This window comes from Taudactylus pleione, unplaced genomic scaffold (assembly GCF_031769625.1).
Source record: "Taudactylus pleione unplaced genomic scaffold, aTauple2 ptg000095l, whole genome shotgun sequence".
NCBI classification, from domain to species: domain Eukaryota; kingdom Metazoa; phylum Chordata; class Amphibia; order Anura; family Myobatrachidae; genus Taudactylus; species Taudactylus pleione.
This window is the reverse complement of record NW_028284497.1, coordinates 15,442,297-15,466,278: the sequence shown is the minus strand read 5'-3', so window position 1 is coordinate 15,466,278 and position 23,982 is coordinate 15,442,297. Positions and strand designations below refer to the sequence as shown.

The window sequence follows — 23,982 nt, the reverse complement described above, 5'->3', positions numbered from 1 at the left end:
TAAATGTGTATTGTGCACCTTTGCTTATTAACTTGTTCATTGTAGATCTGAAAGAGGACACTGATCATAAATAAAAGATTCTAGTAATCACATTTGTGTGCATATATGCGTTTAATAACATATTGCATTATGTGAATGGACAGTATTCCACACATATATGCATACCACCAAAAAGGCACAAGATCCATTTTATTACATTCAGAGACGAGAGTTCCTAAATAAAAAAAAAAATCTATATATAAAACATTTAAAGTATTCTGTAGAATGAAAACACCTGGGAGATAATTACCCAGCCCTCCCGGAGTGTAAATGGTACATTTGAGTAGTGAGAGACTGAGGTGCCTACAATGTGGCTTACGGTAAACCTCAGTTTTTGATTGAAATTAGGACCATTGTGGCAAGTTACAGTCGTATGGTGATTGGAGACGGCACTGTAGTACAATGACTTCCTTCATAGCCAGTTACACCTTACATGTGTTATGAAGTCCTATTGAATAGCACATGAGTGCAGAAGAGGTAAGAAGTCAGCCCCGTGCAAATCTCATGATTGTCAGGTGTAAACCATCGTTTAGCAATTAATATTCTGGGTACCAGACATGCCATTTGCAATGTTGTAGTCAAAGGAACAGAGTCATGGGAAGAGTGTGGTTTTCATAAGCTTTTCAGGTACCTCGATCTGGTGTATGTCCATGGCCGCCCATAATGAGCAGAAGACCACAACTTAGTTTTGAATGCAGGTTTGCAAGGGTAGCAAGAGACAGACACACCCGCTTTTAGTGAGAGCACCTCTAACATGAGGTGCATAGACATTATGTCACAGAACAGAGCATAGCTGTAACTCCCTCTACTGCCCAGTGGGGGAGATAGTACAGCAGTTAAGGACACTGTATGGAGTGGTAATAAAGAACAGTTCCACAGTACGATGCAGAGATAGAGCGACAGGGAAACTATGCACGACTGCATGTGTAACAAACACAAACAATCACGTAGCACTGACTTCACGCCAAGTGATTCTACCCTGGGACACCACTATTACCTGAGGGCAATGGAGACAGGAGATACGATTACCAGCATAGTTGATGTGCACAGCGAGGCGCACATACACATTCACAAATATACATACACACAAGTTCCATCTATCTCTGCAAAGCTGTACACATTTGTATGTACGGGCAGTGGGAGTGTGGTGAACACTCAATGGAGAAGGGTAGGGCTCAGGCATCAGCTCCATCTCCAGCTTCAGACCCTGGCTTGTAAATTGGTGCTCTCTGTTCTTTGTTCTCCTCACTGTCATCTTCTTCTTTATTGTCCATCTGAGGATAAACCACCACACACAGCTTCTGGCCAGCACGTGTCACTGCATCTGAGGGGGGAAAGAACATAAAACAGACTAAAATTACCCCTTTTCCTATGTAAGACAGATATGTTTGTCTACATCAGGGGTGGGCAATAAGCAGCCCACTAGCTGTTGTAGAACTACACCTCCCAGCATACCCTGCCAAAGTGTTGCTATTTGGCCATGCTAAAACTGTTGCAGTGCATGTTGGGATGTGTAGTTCAACAGCAGCTGCATGGCCGCTTATTGCCCACCCCTGGTCTACATGGTGGAAGGTGCCCAAAAGGAAAGGGTAAAGTGATCACCTACAGCGTACTCACCAACAAAGTTATTGAAGCACTGGGGCTTGTTTTGCCAGTGGACCCCCAGGAAGTACACAGGGACGCCAGTAAGCATGATGGCCAGGCCTATTCCGCACACAACTGGCTCAGACCACAAGCTGAACACAAGCAGAAAAGCCCAGAAGAGGAGATAGATCACTGGAAAAATGAGGTTAACCTGTGGTAAAATAAGGGGGTGTTACTGTTACAAACCCACTGCTTCTCTTCATTCTGCTTCTCTAAATGGTCACGTCATCTCACCAAGCTTCCCATTTCCTCTCATAGCACTTCTTTATGCTTCCCCTTTCTAAGAAACTTTGCACATCATTTGCAACGTGCATAGTGCAAAAAGCCTTGGTGCTGCACCAGTGAGCACAACTGGTCTGCCCACTGCGCATCGGGGCATACGCCTACTTTTCACTCTCAGGAGACGCCTGTACAAACTAGAAGTGTGTCTAGGTTTGCAGATAAGTAGCACAATATCTAAAAGGATAACTGCACAAAAGAATAATCATCACACCTCCAACGAGCTTAGGGGGGATTCAATTAGCCGCAATAATTTATGGCGCGTTAAGTTTTCACACCCTTCGCGGGATTTTAGCGCTTATGGCAGCTATGCACGTCTGCATTTTTTGCACAATCCTATTACAAAAGTCAAGAAGCAGCATTTGTACAATCATTTTTTGTGTATTTTGCTGCGTTACGTATAGGTAAACATAGTGAAATCTGCATGCACCGCAAAAAAAAGCCAAACTAATATAGGATAACAATATAAAAGTGTATAAGTGGTTATAATAAAAGTATTTTGGGTTCTTAAAAAGTGTCAAATGGCTGTTATATGCATGTCTCTAAAACAGTGAAATATTGATAGAAAAAGTATATATTTTTTAAAAATAAATGTTCTTTTTACATTGTGGGTGCATAAAAATTACTAAAGTAATATTTTGTGTAATTAAAAGCCACTTTTAAAAACCTTCAAAATATGCATCTAACAACCACCTGCAATCTTAACTACACCTGTCCCACGCTTACAGCACCCCCATATACCTGTCCCACATAATTAAACCAATTTTCCTGCACTTTGTATTTAATAATAATATATGAAGTTCAGAACCACCAGGACTCTTCCTAAAGTTGCCCGGCCGTCTAAACTGAGCAATTGGGAGAGAAGGGCCCTTGTCCGGGAGGTGACCAAGAACCCGATGGTCAATCTGTCAGAGCTACAGCATTCCTCTGTGGAGAAAGGAGAACCTTCCAGAAGGACAACCATCTCTGTAGCAATCCACCAATCAGGCCTGTATGGTAGAGTGGCCGGACGGAAGCTACTCCTTAGTAAAAAAGCACATGGCAGCCCGCCTGGAGTTTGCCAAAATGCACCTGAAGGACTCTCAGACCATGAAAATCAAAATTCTCTGGTCTGATGAGACAAAGATTGAACTCTTTGGCGTGAATGCCAGGAGTTATGTTTGGAGGAAACCAGGCACCGCTCATCACAAGGCCAATACCATCCCTACAGTGAAGCATGGTGGTGGCAGCATTATGCTGTGGGGATGTTTTTCAGCGGCAGGAACTGGGAGACTAGTCAGGATAGGGGGAAAGATGAATGCAGCAATGTACACAGACATCCTGGATGAAAACCTGCTCCAGAGCGCTCTTGACCTCAGACTGGGGTTACGGTTCATCTTTCAGCAGGACAACGACCCTAAGCATACAGCCAAGATATCAAAGGAGTGGCTTCAGGACAACTCTGTGAAAGTCCTTGAGTGGCCCAGCCAGAGCCCAGACTTGAATCCGATTGAATATCTCTGGAGAGATCAGAAAATGTCTGTGCACCAATGCTTCCCATCCAACCTGGTGGAGCTGGAGAGGTGCTGCAAAGAGGAATGGGCGAAACTGCCCAAAGATAGGTGTGCCAAGCTTGTGGCATCATATTCAAAAAGACTTGAGGCTGTAATTGCTGCCAAAGGTGCATCAACAAAGTATTGAGCAAAGGCTGTGAATACTTATGTACATGTGATTTCTTAGTTTTTGTTTTTTTGTATTAAATTTGCAGACATCTAAAAACATTTTTTTATACGTTGTCATTATGGGGTATTGGGTGTAGAATTTTGAGGACAAAAATGAATTTATTCCATTTTGGAACAAGGCTGTAACATAACAAAATGTGGAAAAAGTGAAGCGCTGTGAATACTTTCCGGATGCACTGTATGTGTACTGTGTTCATTAATAATTATAATATTAATACACATCACACTTTACAAAACAATGCCGGTCATTTAATTCCATCAAACCCAAATCAATGGAGGCTTACATCCAGTCCAGGTAAAGCCTACTGCTAAACTACACACTGTATTACACCAAGGGGTATATTTAAAAAAGCAAAAAGAGACATGCAAAAAAAAAAATCGGGATTGGTATGAAATACCGGCGGCACCCTCGAAAACTGAAGATCCCAAAAGGGGTGATAAGTATACTATTCCAACCCTTCTCCCCCCCACCCTAACCCTCCCTCTCCGGTGTCTAACCCTAACCTCCCCCCTAGTGCCTAACACCTAACCTCCCCCCGCTGGTGCCTAACCATAACCTCCCCTCCCCTCAGCCTAACGCTAACACTCCTTGGGGGGTGCCTAACCCTAATCTCCCCCCAGGGGTGCCTAAGCCTCGATCCCCAGGGACAGTGCACTACTTACCCAGCTCTAGATGTTTGGGATGGCTGGGGTCAGGATGCCGATGCCGGTATCCTGATCCCCTTCGGGATATCGTGTCGGCATTCTGCCGGGCGGCGGGATTCCGGGGTCTGTATATCGACATCCAGGATCCCGTCTGCTGGCAAATTGACTACATCCCTAAAAAAATCAATTGCTTTTTTCTCCATATTCATATTTTTCAAGTGCCAAACAGCCGTTGCTGTAAAGGGCTTTCCCAGCGAGGAGATTTCAAGGATCTTTTATGTTTGCAAAATATACTTGTATGCTCTGCGTATGTGCCAATCAGCATCGGTGATGTTAGAATGATGCTGAACAGCAAAGCCGGCCGAAGGGATTAGAAAAGTTGGATCCGGAGGCAATTGGAGATTGAAGATGATGGAGCTGGCTAGGGGCAGCGGAGAAAGGCAGGAATGTCTCTTCCCTGCTATTCCCCATTTGTGCAGGCAAGAAGACACATAACATTATTCCCAGTCAGATAAACTGGACACACCAGACAACACTCCTAATCCATGCTCATCGATAAGGTGGCCAAACCACTTTTAAATGCTTTATATGTGTTTGCAGCTGTAAGTGATCTGCAAGCAACGGATACCTCAGAGGGGAAGTTGATCTCCTATTTACTAAAATTAAGAACATCTATAAAATTCCCTTCTGTGCATTACTTCTATTTATTATTGTTGGTATACCTGTTATTCTGCAACTACAGTATGGTAGATTCAATTACACTTTATAAGTAACTGTGAATCTGCCAATACATCCAAGAGTAACTTGTGTCAGACTTTATCTTTATGTCATATGCTTGTCAGTGTCAATTTTCCTCTATTGTACTACTACACATAGGACTTGGAAGAGGATAACATGGCCTTTGGCTAAACTCTCTGCAAACAAAAGCACCTGTACCCCACCACTGCCAGGTGGCTTATGGGTGCCAGATCAGCAGCCCGATGGGAGTGTACTTATCACTAGCACACCATCACATTTCTCCCCTTCATATAGTGACTGCGGTTCGTGCTGATTATTCTGAATGAGACTATGTGATTTAATTTGCTTGTGCACTCTGGGAATGACCATTTTTTATATCCTTTAATCTCTTAATGTGCCCTACTCACCTTGATTGGCCGAGGAATGTCTGGCTTCTTCCATCTCAACACAATCTGCCCAGCCACAGTGACACCGTAGAACAGATAATTGATGAAGCCGACATAATTAATTAGAGTATACATGTCGCTGGTAACAAGCATCAGTAGAGTGGAGAGGCACTGTTGGGATAGAACAAGTGTGAGAGAATGAGTGGAAGAGCAAATAGACTCCACTCCTGTAATGGCAGAGTAAGTGTAGGGACAGACAGGGCTAAAGAGTGGGCTGCTTACCGTAAAAAGCAGTGCTGGGATTGGGGTGCAGCGTTTGATGTGGATCATGGCCAAGATACTTGGAAGATGACCCTCTCTTGCACCAGCAAAAAACAACCTATTAGAAGAAGAAGGTTTATTGAGGTAGGGATGGAAGTAGGAAAAGGTAGGGGGGGGAGCTTTGACTGAGACCTGTAGTGCTATACAGGAAAAAGAATATGCAGACGCACACTCCTGGTAGTCAAAACAATTATGAAACTCTACAATTAACATGGAGTTTAAAGAGGTTCTTAACATGTTTGGCCAAAAATGCATGACCATCCACTGCTTAGTACTAGCACCCCACCTATCTGCCCTTAGGTGATTTTAATCAGCACAGGTTCTTGCCTTGCGGTCTACATATTAGAATGGGCACTAGCATGGCAAGTCCTTCATAAATGGATACAATGTGTTAGTACAAGGAATGTTAGTGACCCATCTGATGATGTTCACCAATGACGTGGCAGGTGGCAGGCATTTTTTGACAAACATAAAACCTTATTTATACTCTATGTTGATTGTAAGATTTATCATAATTAATTTGACCATCAGTATTCTTAGTACTAGTATGCACCTGCATTTTCTTTTTCAAGTATGGAAGTAGGTAAGAATGGAACACTAGCAGTACAACAGTAATACACATAGTCAATGAGCCCACACTGGTGTGCATCTATACACACAGTCATAGAGCTATATCAGCATGCACCTCATACTCACCTGGATGAGGTAAAGAGAGATCCATTGACTCCCCCAAATGTGGAGAGAGCCACAGATATTGGCATGATCCAGGCCATGACACCCAGCAATTTTTCACCAAATGTCTGAAGAGTATAAAGAGGCAGCGATAAGTGACAAGATGTTTTTAAAGGGTGATACCAATCAACAGATCAATAGAATAGTTACATTCAGTTTATTAAATGACAAAGGTTGGTTGTGGTTTAAAAATACTCACCACAGCCACTGCATTGGAGGCCAGTAGCTCCTGAGGGGACATGGCTGTCACGTAGGCAATGTTTGCAAAAACATATACAAACGTGACAAGTGGAATAGATATAAAAATGGCACGTGGGAGGTTCCTGTTGGAAGACAAAATAATTAACCAGGTTTTAACACTAGAGGGAGATCTAGATTCATCTATAGCCCAGCAAAATGAAGTAAGGTACAGTGAAAGTGAAGCAGTGAGTATGCTATGCACTTACAAATATTCATGAATGACCAAAAAAAACTATTTGTGAATGTAACACCTGTGACTGCAGTCAATAATTAAGATATAGCAATACCATGAGACAATATTTAGAAAACAAAAGAATACATACGATAGATGAAAGTCATTATGTACGTCCTTTAGTGCAAGACATTAAACCAGCTAAAATAAGCTACTCTCATGGAGCCAGTAGGCTTGGAAAATAAGCATTGAGATACTGTACTAGACAAATGGAGCACACAAGAGCCCTAACCAAACACTGGATGTGTACAAAATAATATGGTGAGGAATATATAAATTAAATATGGTATTTTTGTATATGCTATTTTGTTGTAGCAACTATTTACTGTAGTGAAAATATATGTTTACATGTCATTGGTAAGAACAAGCCCACAATTGTTTTAGCTAATTTCACCCCATAGAAGGTAGACAGCCTTATCAAAGCTCTGCATCAGTGACAAGCAACCAGATACGCTTCAGCAAGTGCATGGGTGGCCCTCTAAACTTCAAAAGGGCCACACAATCCCCCTAATCTCAGTAGTTAATTAAGTCAGTATATTTAATAAAATAGACATGTGCAATTAGATATCGGCAAACACTTTAAACGGATTGGGATTGAAATGCCAGCGGCTGTTTAGCCGACAGCGGCTGCCCGACAGGATGAAGATCCCAACAGAGGCAGGTAAGTACTCTAACCTCCCTGTTCACCCCCCCTAACCCTCCCTTAGTGGTGCCTAACTCTAACGTCCTCCCCTAGTGCCTAAACCCCCCCAGGGGTGCCTAACCCTAACCCCCCCTTACCGCTCCCTAAACCTAACCCTCCCGGGGGGAGTGCCTAACCCTATCCTCTCCCTGGGGTGCCTAACCCTAACCCTCCCCCCCTAGGGGTGCCTATTACTAACCTCTCCCCACCAAAACTTAACACCAACCCCGCTAACTGCCTTAAACCGTACCCTCCCCCCCGCAGCTAAGAGGACGCACGGCCCATACTTACCTTGTTCGGCCATGCATCCTCCTGGATTCCGGTGTCGGGATTATGATAGGCATCTGTATTTCGACGCCTATTGTGAATCCTTTGCCGGCATTCAGCAGTCAGCATTGTGACCGGCCGCATAACTACATCCCCTTTAAACAAGAGTTGCAGGGTTTAACAACAACGCAGGAAGAACCTGGGTGCTGTAAGTGAAAGCCCAAGGGGACTCATTCAGCTCTAGGGTCACCTGTTGCCCATCATTGCTCTACATGCTCGTTTCTCAGGGAAGCTCCAGGACCTGACAGTAACAACTAATAGAAAGCACCTGATGCTATGGTTAGCTTGGGGCTTGTACTGTAGTCAGAGTACACTGATCAAGCAGATATTTATTGCCAATTAAATTAGAAATTACATAGCCTAGTGCTATTGTAATTCACGCCACGCCACGAAAGGGATTGTGACAGTGAGTAAAATACTGTAAGATCACCAGTAAGTGATCTGTTTCGGGTACAGGGCTCCAGTACAGGGTTTGTTTTCTATTTGTGACTCCAGAATGACATATACTTACATTAGCATGAATAAATACATCATAAAGTATCTTGCAAATTAAGTTTCATTTTCTAATTAACAATAGTATACATTTCAATAGCTCATCATTTTGATGCAAAGTCACACAACTACAGCTTACATATGCTAGGGCTAATGGTGACGGCAACAGCCTAATAGTGTGGCCACCAGTGGTTACTCTTACTTGTAGGGGTCCACCAGCTCCTCTGTCACATAGTTCAGGAAGTTCCAGCCCCCATATGCAAAAGAGCCCTGTAGAAAAGCCAGTGCGATGAGGCCAATGTCTGGCTCCTGGAAATTCTCAAAAGCGTTCTTAGGCTCCAGCCAGAAATATTCCCCTAGGAATGATTAGATAACATAATGATGACACAAACACACACACTGTATACAGCAGCTAAGCAAACAATAACAATATATTACAAAGTACAAAAGATCGCCTCACACCACCAAGTACTATGTCACTGGATGGAACCTAATTTTCTCTATAACATAGCAACCAGCATACAGTTCTGTCTATGATCCCTATATGTATGGCTGTGAGGTCTCCTATATCCAATTTTGTACAAACAACACAGAGACCCACCTAGGAGACATAACTAAATCAGTACTCAGCATTCTACTCATAAGAGCCTAAAAAGATTATTTTACATTTCCTGAAACATGGAAAGTTTTTCTTTTTAAAAGCAGCATATCCTGCGAGTTCTCTAGCATTGACGTGTAAAAGGAAACATGACAGCAATATCCTTCGTGAGGACCCCCTCCTTTGTATTGTGCTGAATCTGAATAAGCACACTTACCTTTGCAGATCTGCACAAATCCCATAATAATGATGAGTCCCAAAGCCAGCAGCTTCCCAGCCGTGAATATGTCTTGAACTCGAGTTGCCCATCGTACACTGGCACAATTCACCCAGGTGAGCAGCACTTAGGAAAAAAATACAGATAGTTAGTTATTGTGGTCCTCATGTACGAGGAACATGCAATATGCACCATAAAACACCTTGGTTTTGCACTGCTGCATGTGGATGGCCCAGAAAGTGTGCATGAAGTTTCAGGTCTACTACGTACCCTTGGGAGATGCCCCCGCAAACTAGAAGCGCACCTATATGCACATAGAGCAAAATGCTAAGAGGCACTTTGTGCAAAAGAGTATACATCACAGGTCTACTCTCCTACCGCTACTACTCCTTTTCCATTTTCTCCCAAAATACTGCTCGGTTTACCCTTATTTATGGCTCAAAGTGTTGGGAGACATCAATATTATTTATTAGGTGATGTCTGTGAAGCTTATTACATTGAACATAGTATGCCTTCTCACTTAAATGCAATACCAAGCAACAATATAGCAGGTGCGCATTTAGGGGGGGGGTTCCAATTACCGAGTGATGTGAAAGAATGTCAATCATTAGTTGCTTGCAGACGAACACTTTCCCATGAGATCAGGTCTACTTTATGAACCTGATCTTATAGGCTGGTGTTTGTCTGCAGTACCAGATGATTGGTTTTCTGTCCTATAGCTGGTTTGTATACAGATGCTTGGATTGGCCTGAAAAGCTACGCTTGTCACTTTTGCAGATGGATAGGAACAACGCGGATTCTGCATTGGGCAATGGATGTCTTTGTAAATGACCTACAGTATGTAATCAATCAACACTATATATAGGTGAAATAATCTATTACTACAGGCCTCACTAATAAAAGAATGGATCATTTTCAGTACTGCCATTGCCTATCCACAATACATAAACACAACCTCACGTTCAATATGTAACATTCATTTAGGTGCAAAATTTGCATTAATGCACAAAACCAATCAATCACTTGCCTTTATCTGCCTTGTGCATGTCACTCAATAAAAGCAAGAGTGAGTGGTTGCTTAGGCTTGGTGTGCATATTGGAGCTAAAAGTAATGCTAGGAGGTACATTTACTAAAGTGAGAGTTTTCAGAAGTGGAGATGTCGCCCATAGCAACCAATCAGATTCTAGCTATTATTTTCTAGAAGGTGCTAGTTAAATGTTAAGTAGAATCTGATTGGTTGCTATGGGCAACATCTCCACTTCTAAAAACTCTCACTTTAGTAAATATACCCCTAGGACTCTTGCTTACTTTTCATCACTCCCTTCAGTAAATGTGGAGTAGAGGTGTGGGAAGAAGAGGTGGGTGTGACACGATGAACTGACACCATTTGTACTTAAGCGGAGTGGCAAGGCGCATAATGATGTCAACTTCTGTATCAAGCACTGTCTGCTCAATGTAAACCTGCAGACAAGGAAATGCCCTTCTGATAGAATTGCTGACTCTTGGGAATCTGGGAGGTCTCAGCACAATCTGAGAGTCTCCTGGACACTGAGAAACTACGAAGCTATAGTCTTTTCTCTAGTTTTCATGTGAAAGGCATAAAAAAAGTGTACTTTAATGTTCTCATTTACATAAAAGTATGGTCAATAATTGGCAATATATTGACAATACAGGACATCCAAACTAGTATTGTTACAACAGCCCTTTCAAACACAATATAAATAACCTGCATTGCTGCCTGTATACTTGCATGCTAACACAATGGAGATAGTTGCAATACTGCATAGACGCAGGATCAAATACATTATTGATCTGAATGCATCAGACTGCAGGCTTCATGCGAGCCCAGTTCAGTTACAAAGTAAAGGGTGATACACAAACTCTTGCTGCGTAGACTATGCATTCCTGCTTCCTAATCCAATTCAAAGAAGGAGATGGCAACTATCCATCTTACTAATCACTTATGGCCTATTTCCAGTACTCCTGTCGAGGCAGGATAGATATGTCACACATGACGCAGGGGGGGTCCTACCGAAAATTAACTGCTGCAGCAGCCAAGGACACTTCCTACACACCATGCCCATACACAACACAGAAAGACAAGTACTAGAGAACACCATATGAGGGTAAAAACTGTTCTTTCATACCTACACCCAAAAACCTGTCCCTGTCACATTGAGATAATGGATTCAGCAACATGACTCAATTGCCAGATAATGACTACAGTATGAATTGGAATAGGTCAGTTAGTTTCCGATAACATGAAGGGTGTGTATAGAATACTATGTAGTAGTAAGTGGCTGATAAACAAGGAACATAGCAAGAAGAGGATACAGCACACACCTTCCCCATCATCATCTCACTCGTACACTTTGCTGGATGCAATGTATAGGAGACATCCTGGTATTTACAGTCCAAAACTCACAACTTGTTATGGGCACAGTCATAGGCGAACGCAGGGGGGATTTCCGTCTGCCTGAAAACCCCCCTCCCCAGCACACACAATGACCACAATAGAAATAGTAATATAATAGAATGTTACTACTGCTGCATGTTCTTCTCAGTATCACAAATGAAATGATTAGCAACACCTGTGGATCTTTTAAAATGTGTCAGCCAGTAATAAATATACCTGTGCACCAACTAGGAGATGTAGAAAATATGCTCTGTTACGGGTGCACTGCTATAGACCATCAATAGGGTAAATTATTAATAACGTATAGTAATAAACTATCCAGTACATAAGGAGACCAATATGTACATATATGTCCAGGACAGTGCTAGTCTACCGCTCCCCCAGACTCCCAGACTTGCTCCAATACACTGGAATGATGCCCACATCTAAAGAAAAACATTCTGCTCAGACAGGATGGACCTACTGCCGCATCTAATGACTTACTGTGATCGCTGGTCCTGTATATGCTGTATATATGCAACACAATATACTTTGTATGTAACATATTAAAGCTGGACAAGTGCTAATTATGCCCTCTTCATGAACTGGCCACACTCGCTCTAAAATCAAGCATTTGGAAACCCCCCTCTAGAAATCCTGCGTTTGCCACTGATAGTATCCCCTTAACATTACACATTGCTTTTCTACCACATGTAAAAACTACACTGGATGTGTAGCCTAGGCTCCTTTGTTTTGCATCAATATATGGAACATCCACAGCACAAAACTATGCAAAAGTTCCATCCACAGAGCAACTTGCTACCACTTTAGAACCAGCACTTTCATTATATAAAACTTTTCTAATGTTCATATAAAATGCAGGGTTTTTTTTTCTACTAGTGCCACATTTGTATATTTGATGCTTTATTTTACATTTTATATAGTGCGCCTAGAAATGTGCTAATCCATGAAGAGCAACAGTTAAGCTGGACACACACCTAAAGATTATCTGTCCAACCAGCCGACTAGCTGATTGGTTGGAATGAATATCTGGTAACGTATGTGAGTAAATAATGATCAGCAATTTGCTCCTAAATGCCAGAAAACAGATGAAAATGGTCGTCAGACAAGTTTGTTAAATTTTTGATCTAAACAATTTGTTCAAACAACAGTTTTTGTCCTTTGTCCGGAGTTTGGGAGCAAATTGCTGATTGTCATTTGCTTTCATACCTTACCAGATTTTCATTCCAACCAATCAACAAGTTGGCTGATAATCTTTAGATGTGTGGCCATTTTAAGGCATAATAAAATGGACAGAAATATAGATACGCCTGCAGAAAAAGAGACTCACAGCACTACAGTGCTAGGTGGTGTATGCAGCATTTGTTTTTTTAAATAAATGTGTAGTTTTACCCATCATATTTTTTTTTCTATATTAAAGAAAAACACAAATACTAAATATAGGCACTATAGATACAATCTTATCTGAATAAAATAACAAATGTAAAGGTTGCTCTCAGAAGTGACAGAGTAAGAAAACTAAAAAAGTGCCACTTATTTTGACAAAAGCACTGTGGAAGTTGTGGATGGGTGCTAGGTCTCTAGCTTCTGTCTGGTGGCAATCAGGCTATTGAGCAGCCTTGATTGACAGACCACCTGTGAGAGGCTAATAAAGGTGTGTCAGATTTTTCAGTCTGTGGGGGCGATTCAAATGTTTTTAAGCCGTGATAATTAATGAGCGCTCAGTTTTGCTATTCAATTGTTCTGGGCGCTCATTAATTATCGCCCTCTTCGCCCCCTGTGAGACCAGGTTTAGCCGTGTACAACGGCTAAACCGATCTAAAATTCTGAGTGAGTGCAGAAATGCCGGCGCTGGCGGCTATCGCGCCCTGACAGAGCAACAATTGAATTGCTCTGTCGGGCGTCTTAAAAAAAAAGCCGCCTGGAAAACATTTGAATCGCCCCCAGTGACATTGCCTGGGGAGCAGGCTGCTGACTTGCAGAGAGACACCATTACTACTGAAAGTGAGCGCTGTCAAAAACTTCTGTTTTGTGAGTTGGACAGTAGGTCCACCTGTAGGGAAGCATTTTGTTTACTTAGTGCTAGAGAGGCTAGGATTTATGTTTTGCTTTTACATTTGTTGCAAATAAAAATAGCTGCGGCCAGGGGAGTGTTACTGGTGCCACTGCAGTATCGCTGCGACAGTGCCACCCGTAGCATTCTTTAAGACGCAAAAAGCAGACACCCTGCTGTATGTACAGCTGCCCAGAGCATTCTGGGTACTGGCGGCCCTGCCCCCTATACGGGAAGTCATGCATGAAGTGGGCGGGGTCGGCACAGGACGCTGTTAAGCTCTGTTACATCCCTGGCTGAGGCTATTGGTAGCAAACACCCTCTCTGGTGTGCTGTGAATTGTCTGCTGCATGCAAAACCATACCGTTTACCCAAGAAGATGACTCCCCATATCTGACCTTGCCACAAGTAGTGGAATTCAAGCATCTGTGCATGTAAAAAGTTTAAAGGGACAGAAGTCCAATATATCTTTTTGTCATTGCAAGACTGTTACACTGTGACATCCATGGTGTGGCATCGTTAGATGCTTAGGGAAGCCAGATTCCAGTTCAACCTAACACCAAGAGCTAATGTAGGCCATATTTAAAGCATTGGTACAGGCTACAGTGGCTCAGTAGGAAGCCACCAAATTGCAGAAACTGGCCATTGAGGAGGCCCAGAGGCAACAAGAAATGGATGCTCAGGGATACTGGAGGCAGAAGCACCAAGACCGCAAGGCCTTACAGCAGGTGGTGCAGCATCTGGCAGCACTTTCTGAAAATACTCCCTGGATGTCCCCAACTACTGTAGCTCCAGCTCCATATGGGCCAGTAATTTCCTGAAAAAGATGACTTTGAACTTTGAAGCCTATCTGCACAAAGGCTCCAAAGCCGCAGCAGCAATTGGCACAAAAATGAGCAAGTGTAAGGATCTGAGCAACTATTACCAGGCCAGATTTTGATGGCATCTCCACAACGGCTGGTCTTGTAGAGTGTTCCAGGTATGCAGTGGATAGTACTTACTAAAAGTGGTACAACCGGTGAACTGGCGATAGGGTCATGGTCTACTGAGGCTCATTGAATGGACATGGGGAGCGAAGGCTTGCCTGTCTGGAAGAATCTCACAGAAGTGTGACCGTAGCACAAATTGTTGAAAAAGTTAACGCTGCCTATAATAGAAAAATGTCGCAGACACACAATGCATCGCAGCTTGCTGTGTATGGGACTGCATTGCCTCAGACCGGTCAGAGTGCCTATAAAGACCTCTGACCATCACTGAAAGAGCCTACAAAGGGTACGTGAGGGTCAGAACTGGACCATGGAGCAATAGAAGAGGGTGGCCTGGTCTGTTGAATCATATTTTCTTTTACATCATGTGAATGGCTGGGTGCGTTATTTACCTGGGGAAAAGATGGCACCAGGATACACTATGGGAAGACGACAAGCTGGGGGAGGCAGTGTGATGCTCTGGGCAATGTTCTGCTGGGAAAGCTTGGGTCTGGCATTCATGTGGATGTTACTTTGACATGTACGACCTACCTAAACATTGTTGCAGACCAAGTACCCCACATCATGACAATGGTATTCCATGATGGGAGTGGTCTCTTTCAGCCGGATAATGCGCCCTGCCACACTGCAAAATTTGTTCAGGAATGGTTTTAGGAACATGACAAAGTTCAAGGTGTTGACTGGTCTCCAAATTCCCCAGATCTCAATCCGATCGAGCATCTATGGGATGTGCTGGATAAACAAGTCAGAGCCATGTAGGCCCTACCTCGCAGCTTATAGGACTTAAAGGATAGTGCTAACATAAAGGTACCAGATACCACAGGACACCTTCATAGGTCTTGTGGAGTCCACGTCTCATCAGGTCAGAGCTGTTTTGGCGGTACATGGGGAACCTACACAATATTAGGCAGGTGGTTTTAATGCTATGGTCGATGGCTATATATATTTGTTGGCAGTGAGGAGATGATGGCATAAGTGAGGGAAGGAAAAGTGCAAGAGAAATAAAGGCCCTACTCGTGAGAACTTACAATCTAAAGGGGAGTGTATATACAGTAAATGCCGGCTGGCAATTATTGTTGCTGGCAATAGAACCAACAAAATTCTCAAAGATTAAAATGACTTTGAGTAGTACTCTGCTTTAACAATTGCTTATAAATACATGGTAAATCACCTTTTAACATTAAATAAGATGACTGCAAATCTCATAAGTAACGTAACAGTCATCAGAAGTCTAACTCTTGTTTATAACAGTTTCTGCTTAATAGAATTACTGCAACAGATTCGCTACATAAATAGCATATTAAACAAGTTAATCTGAGGCTCTCCAAAGCTCTTTCACAGCTAATTTTTGTGAATTTAGGCCCTGATTCAGAGCCGGACGCTATGACCAGAGCGCTCGCTCTGAATCAGGGCCCACCTCCATAATTATGGAGCGTCCTCCTGGACGCTCGTATAGCTGCGGGTCACCACCCACAGCATATACGAGCATGCAGGATGATGGTCGCGATGGTCTTGACCATCACGACCATCGCCACTGCGAGCCGAAGCCTGCGGTTGAGTTTCTCAACCGCAAGGCCCGGAGTGATTTTGGCCAAAATCACTCCCACTGACATCACTAGTGATGTCAGTGGGGCCGGCTTCTGACGGTAGGCGTTCCCTTGGGAACGCCCCCATCTGGGAGGCACGCCCCCGGCACGCCCACCAAAGGGGGCGTGCTGTCAATCAACATCGACAGCACGCCCCCTTTGATCAGACACAACGAGCGAAGGAAAGTCCTTCGCTCATCGCGTCTCACGCATGCGCACGACGGAGCTCCCTCCATCACGCGCATGCGCAGTGCACACCATCGACCCACTTGCGAGCGGACAGCCGCTCGCGAGTGGGTCTGAATCAGGCCCTTAGAACATAATGCAAAGCAAACATTACAGTCACAACTGTGTAATCAAATGAATGAATTCCACCACAATAGTACACACAGGGCCTGATTCAGACCCGGTCGCAAGCGCTGAGCGCTCGCAACCGGGTCGATGGTGGCCCAGAGCGCATGCGCACGACGGAGCCAGCTCCGTCGTGCGCCTGCGCGAGACCCGGATAGCGATGGGCAATCTGTCGCTCTGGATCTCGCACCAAAGGGGGCGTGCTGTCGATGTTGAGTGACAGCATGCCCTTTGGTGGGCGGGTCAGGGGAGTGGCTGCCCAAATGGAGGCATTCCCATGTGAATGCCTCCGTTTGGGGGCGGCCCCACTGACATCACGAGTGATGTCAGTGGGAGAGATTTCGGCTCTGTTAGAGCCGAAATCTCTCTGGGGCGTTTGCGGCAACGAGACCCTACCACAAGGATCTCGTCGCAAGCCCGATGGTCGCGATGGTCTTGACCATCGCAACCATCAACCTGGCCGCTCGCTATAGCTGTGGGTGGTCACCCACAGCTATGCGCGCGGCCAGGAGGCCGTTCTAAAAAAAAAATAGCCCGGCCCTGATTCAGAGCAAGCGCTGTCAGAGCATCCGGCTCTGAATCAGGGCCACAGTTCCCTATTTGTGAATAAATGCACCCGCCGGATCAATAAGTTTACTAGTACTGAAGGTTATAGTCCACTAATAATGGGAACAGGTGATTAGGTTCTAATCATGTTTTGGTAAATAAGTAATCAACCCTTTGTGTAGATGTTATTAACTATATTGAAAATCTACTTCAGCAATTCTGTTAAACAGAAACTGTTATAATACAGAGATTCACTCCAGATGTTTGTCACCTTACTTGAGAGTTTTGACAGAGCTTGCAGTCATCAAATTTAAAGGTATTCCATGTGTGTTTAGAAGTACAGGTTGAGTCTCCCGTATCCAAAATGCTTGGGACCAGGGGTATTTTGGATATCGGAATATTCTGTATTTTGGAATATTTACATACCATATTGAAATGTCTTAGGAATAGGGCCCAAATCTAAACACAGAATGCATGTATGTGTTATATACACCTTATACACACAGCCTGCAGGTCATTTAATACAATATTTTCAATAATTTTGTGGCTCAAACAAAATTTGTGTACATACATGAAATTAATTATGTTTCATATATACCTTATACACACAGCCTGAAGGTGATTTTATGCTTTATATTTAATCATTTTGTGCCTTAAATAAAGTTTGTGCACATTGAGCCATCAAAAAGCAAAATGTTTCACTTTCTCAGTCATGCTAACAATATTCCGTATTTCGGAATAGTTGGATATGGGAGACTCAACCTGTAAGTGCTTCTGCGGAGTAGGCTACTATTCAGTGTTTTGATCTGTGAATTTCAAGAATCTTACCTATTTGCCGGGGATGCAATCGGGAAGCCGGCTGACATTATACCGATAGCCGGCTTCCCGACTGTCATATCCCGGCGAGGGTGAAATGCCCGGCGTCTAGATGTAGACGCCGCTCATTTCACCGTTGCCGGCATCCCGACCGAAGGGATGCCGGGCGCCGCGAGTGGACAGCCGCGGGGTGGGGAGGATTAGGTTTAGTGCTCACGGGGGGGACTTAGGGTTAGGCACCCCCCCGGGAGGTTAGTGTTAGGCTAGGGGGAGGGAGGGTTAGGGTTAGGCACCTCCAGGGGGAGGTTAGCGTTAGGCACCCCCCCCCCCCCGGGGGACTTAGGTTTAGGCAGCGGGAAGGGGGGGGTTAGGTTTAGGCACTTAGAGGGGGGATTAGGGTTAGGCACTTGGGGGGAGGTTAGGGTTAGGCAACCCTAAGGGAGGGTTAGGGGGGCAGGTTGTTAGTTAATACTTACCTAGGGACGATCAGGATTTCTAGCGCTAGCGGGCTGCCGGTATCTGTTCCAGTGTTGGGCTGCCGGCGGTATTTCATACCGATTCCATTTGCCGTGACCATCCAGCATTTATACATTCTCTTTAAAATGCTGTTTACTTACATAAATCCATGGGGTATGCATTTTATATTTTGTTTTACTAATAAATCATAATTTTTTTCTTACATGGAGGGTTCTCAGATTCTTTCTTGCTTTTCGTGTTTTATTTTTTAATCAGTGGATAGGCACACTAGTGCTGGCCAAACTTAAGATGATCCAGTCATTCAACTTGTGTACAAATATGGCACGCATATGGAGAGAAGCAACTGGTTTTCTGTATTATTCTGCGCCATTGTAGATAGCCACTCATAAACTTTGCATTCACTTTATATACAGTATGTGTTAACATGAAATGACCGTTGTTTAATCCTGTTGAATCTACAGCAGTTATTAGAATACCACAGATACCTTACAATATACATGTGATTAGAATGGGTTGGGTATGAGATCCCGGCAGTCAGGATGCCGCTGGTCAGAATACCGACAGTCGCATCCCAACAGTCAGAATTCCGACACCCATAAGCAAATAAGGTAAGACTAACCTTTACCCCTAGCCTTCCCTACCCGGTGCCTAACCCTAACCTACCCCACCTAGTGCCTAAAATAAACCTCCCCCTCTCCACACCCTAAACCTAACACTCCCTCCCCGGTGCCTAAAGCTAACCTCTCCCCCTAGTACCTAAACCTAAGCTCCCCCTAACGCCTTAGACTTACCTTCAAAATGCTGGTGGTCGGGATTTTGGTGCTGGCATTCCAACGTTGTTGGGATTTTGGCACTGGTATTTCGCCCATTGGTATCCCGCACGGTGGGATGGTGACTACATCCCGATTAGAATAGATGCCTTACTATATACATGTGATTAGAATACATGCCTTACTATATACATATGATTAGAATAGATGTCTTGCTATATACATGTGATTAGAACAGATGCCTTTCTATATACATGTGATTAGAATAGATACCTTGCTATATACATGTGATTAGAATAGATGCCTTACTATATACATGTGATTAGAATAGATGCCTTTCTATATACATGTGATTAGAATAGATGCCTTACTATATACATGTGATTAGAATAGATGCCTTGTTATATACATGTGATTAGAATAGATGCCTTTCTATATACATGTGATTAGAATACATGCCTTACTATATACATATGATTAGAATACATGCCTTGCTATATACATGTGATTAGAACAGATGCCTTTCTATATACATGTGATTAGAATAGATGCCTTTCTATATACATGTGATTAGAATAGATGCCTTACTATATACATGTGATAAGAATAGATGCGTTTCTATATACATGTGATTAGAATAGATGCCTTACTATATACATGTGATAAGAATAGATGCGTTTCTATATACATGTGATTAGAATAGATGCCTTACTATATACATGTGATAAGAATAGATGCCTTACTATATACATGTGATTAGAATAGATGCCTTACTATATACATGTGATAAGAATAGATGCGTTTCTATATACATGTGATTAGAATAGATGCCTTACTATGTACATGTGATTAGAATAGATGCCTTACTATATACATGTGATTAGAATAGATGCCTTGCTATATACATGCGATTAGAACAGATGCCTTACTATATACATGTGATTAGAACAGATGCCTTACTATATACATGTGTTTAGAATAGATGCCTTTCTATATACATGTGATTAGAATAGATGCCTTTCTATATACATGTGATTAGAACAGATGCCTTACTATATACATGTGATTAGAATAGATGCCTTTCTATATACATGTGATTAGAATAGATGCCTTACTATGTACATGTGATTAGAATAGATGCCTTACTATATACATGTGATTAGAATAGATGCCTTACTATATACATGTGATTAGAACAGATGCCTTACTATATACATGTGATTAGAATAGATGCCTTACTATGTACATGTGATTAGAATAGATGCCTTTCTATATACTAGAGATGAGCGGTTCGGATTCTGTGGAATCCGAACCGCTCCGAACATTGGGGATCCGAGTCCACCCGAACCCTGTTCGGGTGTTCCCCGCCTGACTCGGATCCCCGTTCGGGGCCGAACGGCGGCCGCCTGATGTCGGATTTTCACTAGAGAATCCGACAACAGGGCTCCTATTGTGTAGGGCAGAGCGCTGTGATAGCGCTCTGCCCTACACAGATACAAGCACACAGCCGCCAGCGGCAGCTGTGTGTTTGTTACAGCAGCCAATGAGAGTCACACAGACTCTCATTGGCTGCTGCACGGAGGGAGCTGGCTGGAGCTCACACATGAGCTCCGTCTTCCGGCTCCCTCCTCAGCGTGTGACAGCAGAGCGGACGGCGCGGGAGCGGGGATACAGGTAAGTTTTTTTGTTTTTGTTTTTTTTACTTGTGCAAGGGGCGGGGGCGCTACTGGGGGTCCATACTACTGGGGGGACCTGCTACTGGGGGGGGGGCTATACTACTGGGGTGTCTGCTACTGGGGGTGGCTATACTACTGGAGGAGGCTATACTACTGGGGGGGGTCTGCTACTAGGGGGGGTCTGCTACTGGGGGTCCATACTACTGAGGGGCTATACTTCTGGGGGGGGCTTACTACTGGGGGGTGGTCTGCTACTGGGGGGTGGTCTGCTACTGTGGGGGCCATACTACTGAGGGGCCATACTACTGGGGGGGCATACTACTGGGGGGCTTACTACTACTGGGGGTGGCATACTACTGGGGGGGCTTACTACTACAGGGGGGCCATACTACAGGGGGGCTAATACTGGGGCAGCCTTCTACTGGGGGGGCCTGCTACTGGGGCAGCCTACTACTGGGGGGGCATACTACTGGAGGGCATACTACTGGGGGGGCATACTACTGGGTGGCATGCTAATGGGGGGCATGCTAATGGGGGGCATACTACTGGGTGGCATGCTAATGGGGGGCATACTACTGGGGGGGCCTGCTAATGGGGGGCATTCTACTGGGGGCACTGCATAGGGGACCCTACTACTAAGGGGACTGCATAGGGGGCACCACTGCTGGGGGCATTGTGTAAGGGACACCGCTACTGTGGGCATTGCGTAAAAGGGGCACTACTGTGGGCATTGTGTAAAAGGGGCACTACTGTGGGCATTGTGTAAAAGGGGCACTACTGTGTGTCGTAACATAAATAAGAGACACTACTTTATGGTGTAATGTGAATCAGGCCCTATGTGCGGTGTAATGTGAATAAGATTGTGGACTGTGACTCCTTGGGCCGTAGCCCACTATGTAAACAAGTACTGTGACTCTGCTGGCCGTACCCACTGGGTGGGTGCACTACTTTTCATTTCTGCCACTGCTGTATGGCAATGTGTCATAGATGTGCTTTATACTGTGGTGTCTGTGTCGTTGTGCCGCTGCTTTGTCGCTTAGTAACCAGTCAGCTCACTGCAACCTTTGGCCAATAATGTTGAAAACAATATTATAAGCTGTGATATGGTCTAAATTGACTGGAAAAGTAATGTTATTGAGGTTAATAATACTCTAGGAAGAAAAAAAAGACCAATTTATGTGATTTTAGATTTTTTTGTTAATTTTTGTAAAAAAATCCAAATCCAAAGCCAGTCACTGCAGTTTGGCAAATCCAAATCCAAAGCCGGACGACGAATTAGAACCAAATCCAAATCCGGCAAAAATGGTCCGGCGCACATCCCTACTATATACATGTGATTAGAATAGATGCCTTTCTATATACATGTGATTAGAACAGATGCCTTACTATATACATGTGATTAGAATAGATGCCTTACTATATACATGTGATTAGAATAGATGCGTTTCTATATACATGTGATTAGAATAGATGCCTTTCTATATACATGTGATTAGAATAGATGCCTTGCTATATACATGTGATTAGAATAGATGCCTTTCTATATACATGTGATTAGAATACATGCCTTACTATATACATGTGATTAGAATAGATGCCTTGCTATATACATGTGATTAGAATACATGCCTTTCTATATACATGTGATTAGAATACATGCCTTTCTATATACATGTGATTAGAACAGATGCCTTACTATATACATGTGATTAGAATGGATGCCTTACTATATACATGTGATTAGAACGGATGCCTTTCTATATGCATGTGATTAGAATGGATGCCTTACTATATACATGTGATTAGAACAGATGCCTTTCTATATACATGTGATTAGAATGGATGCCTTACTATATACATGTGATTAGAATAGATGCCTTTCTATATACATGTGATTAGAACAGATGCCTTACTATATACATGTGATTAGAATAGATGTGTTTCTATATACATGTGATTAGAATACATGCCTTACTATATACATGTGATTAGAATAGATGTGTTTCTATATACATGTGATTAGAATAGATGCCTTACTATATACATGTGATTAGAATAGATGTGTTTCTATATACATGTGATTAGAATAGATGCCTTACTATATACATGTGATTAGAATAGATGCGTTTCTATATACATGTGATTAGAATAGATGCCTTTCTATATACATGTGATTAGAATAGATGCCTTGCTATATACATGTGATTAGAATAGATGCCTTTCTATATACATGTGATTAGAATAGATGCCTTACTATATACATGTGATTAGAATAGATGCCTTGCTATATACATGTGATTAGAATACATGCCTTTCTATATACATGTGATTAGAATACATGCCTTTCTATATACATGTGATTAGAATAGATACCTTACTATATACATGTGATTAGAATAGATGCCTTACTATATACATGTGATTAGAATAGATGTCTTACTATATACATGTGATTAGAACAGATGCCTTACTATATACATGTGATTAGAATAGATGCCTTTCTATATACATGTGATTAGAATAGATGCCTTTCTATATACATGTGATTAGAATGGATGCCTTTCTATATACATGTGATTAGAATGGATGCCTTACTATATACATGTGATTAGAACGGATGCCTTTCTATATGCATGTGATTAGAATGGATGCCTTACTATATACATGTGATCAGAACAGATGCCTTTCTATATACATGTGATTAGAATGGATGCCTTACTATACACATGTGATTAGAATAGATGCCTTTCTATATACATGTGATTAGAACAGATGCCTTACTATATACATGTGATTAGAATAGATGCCTTACTATATACATGTGATTAGAATAGATGTGTTTCTATATACATGTGATTAGAATAGATGCCTTACTATATACTTGTGATTAGAATAGATGTGTTTCTATATACATGTGATTAGAATAGATGCCTTTCTATATACATGTGATTAGAATAGATGCCTTGCTATATACATGTGATTAGAATAGATGCCTTTCTATATACATGTGA

General features: G+C 42.9%; 1 protein-coding gene across 1 annotated transcript in view; it reads right to left on the bottom strand.

Annotated features, from left to right (window-relative positions):
• Positions 1-92: 92 nt before the first annotated feature.
• Positions 93-23,982, bottom strand: part of SLC7A8 (solute carrier family 7 member 8) — a 48,381-nt gene continuing 24,491 nt past the window's right edge. Inside the window, exons 5-12 of the mRNA XM_088470004.1 lie at positions 9,294-9,419; positions 8,681-8,834; positions 6,705-6,828; positions 6,470-6,573; positions 5,735-5,831; positions 5,474-5,623; positions 1,657-1,834; positions 93-1,363 (exon numbers count right to left, since the gene is read on the bottom strand). Coding sequence (XP_088326130.1) covers positions 1,215-1,363; positions 1,657-1,834; positions 5,474-5,623; positions 5,735-5,831; positions 6,470-6,573; positions 6,705-6,828; positions 8,681-8,834; positions 9,294-9,419 — 1,082 coding nt within the window. The 3' untranslated portion in view covers positions 93-1,214. The remainder of the gene's footprint in view (positions 1,364-1,656; positions 1,835-5,473; positions 5,624-5,734; positions 5,832-6,469; positions 6,574-6,704; positions 6,829-8,680; positions 8,835-9,293; positions 9,420-23,982) is intronic.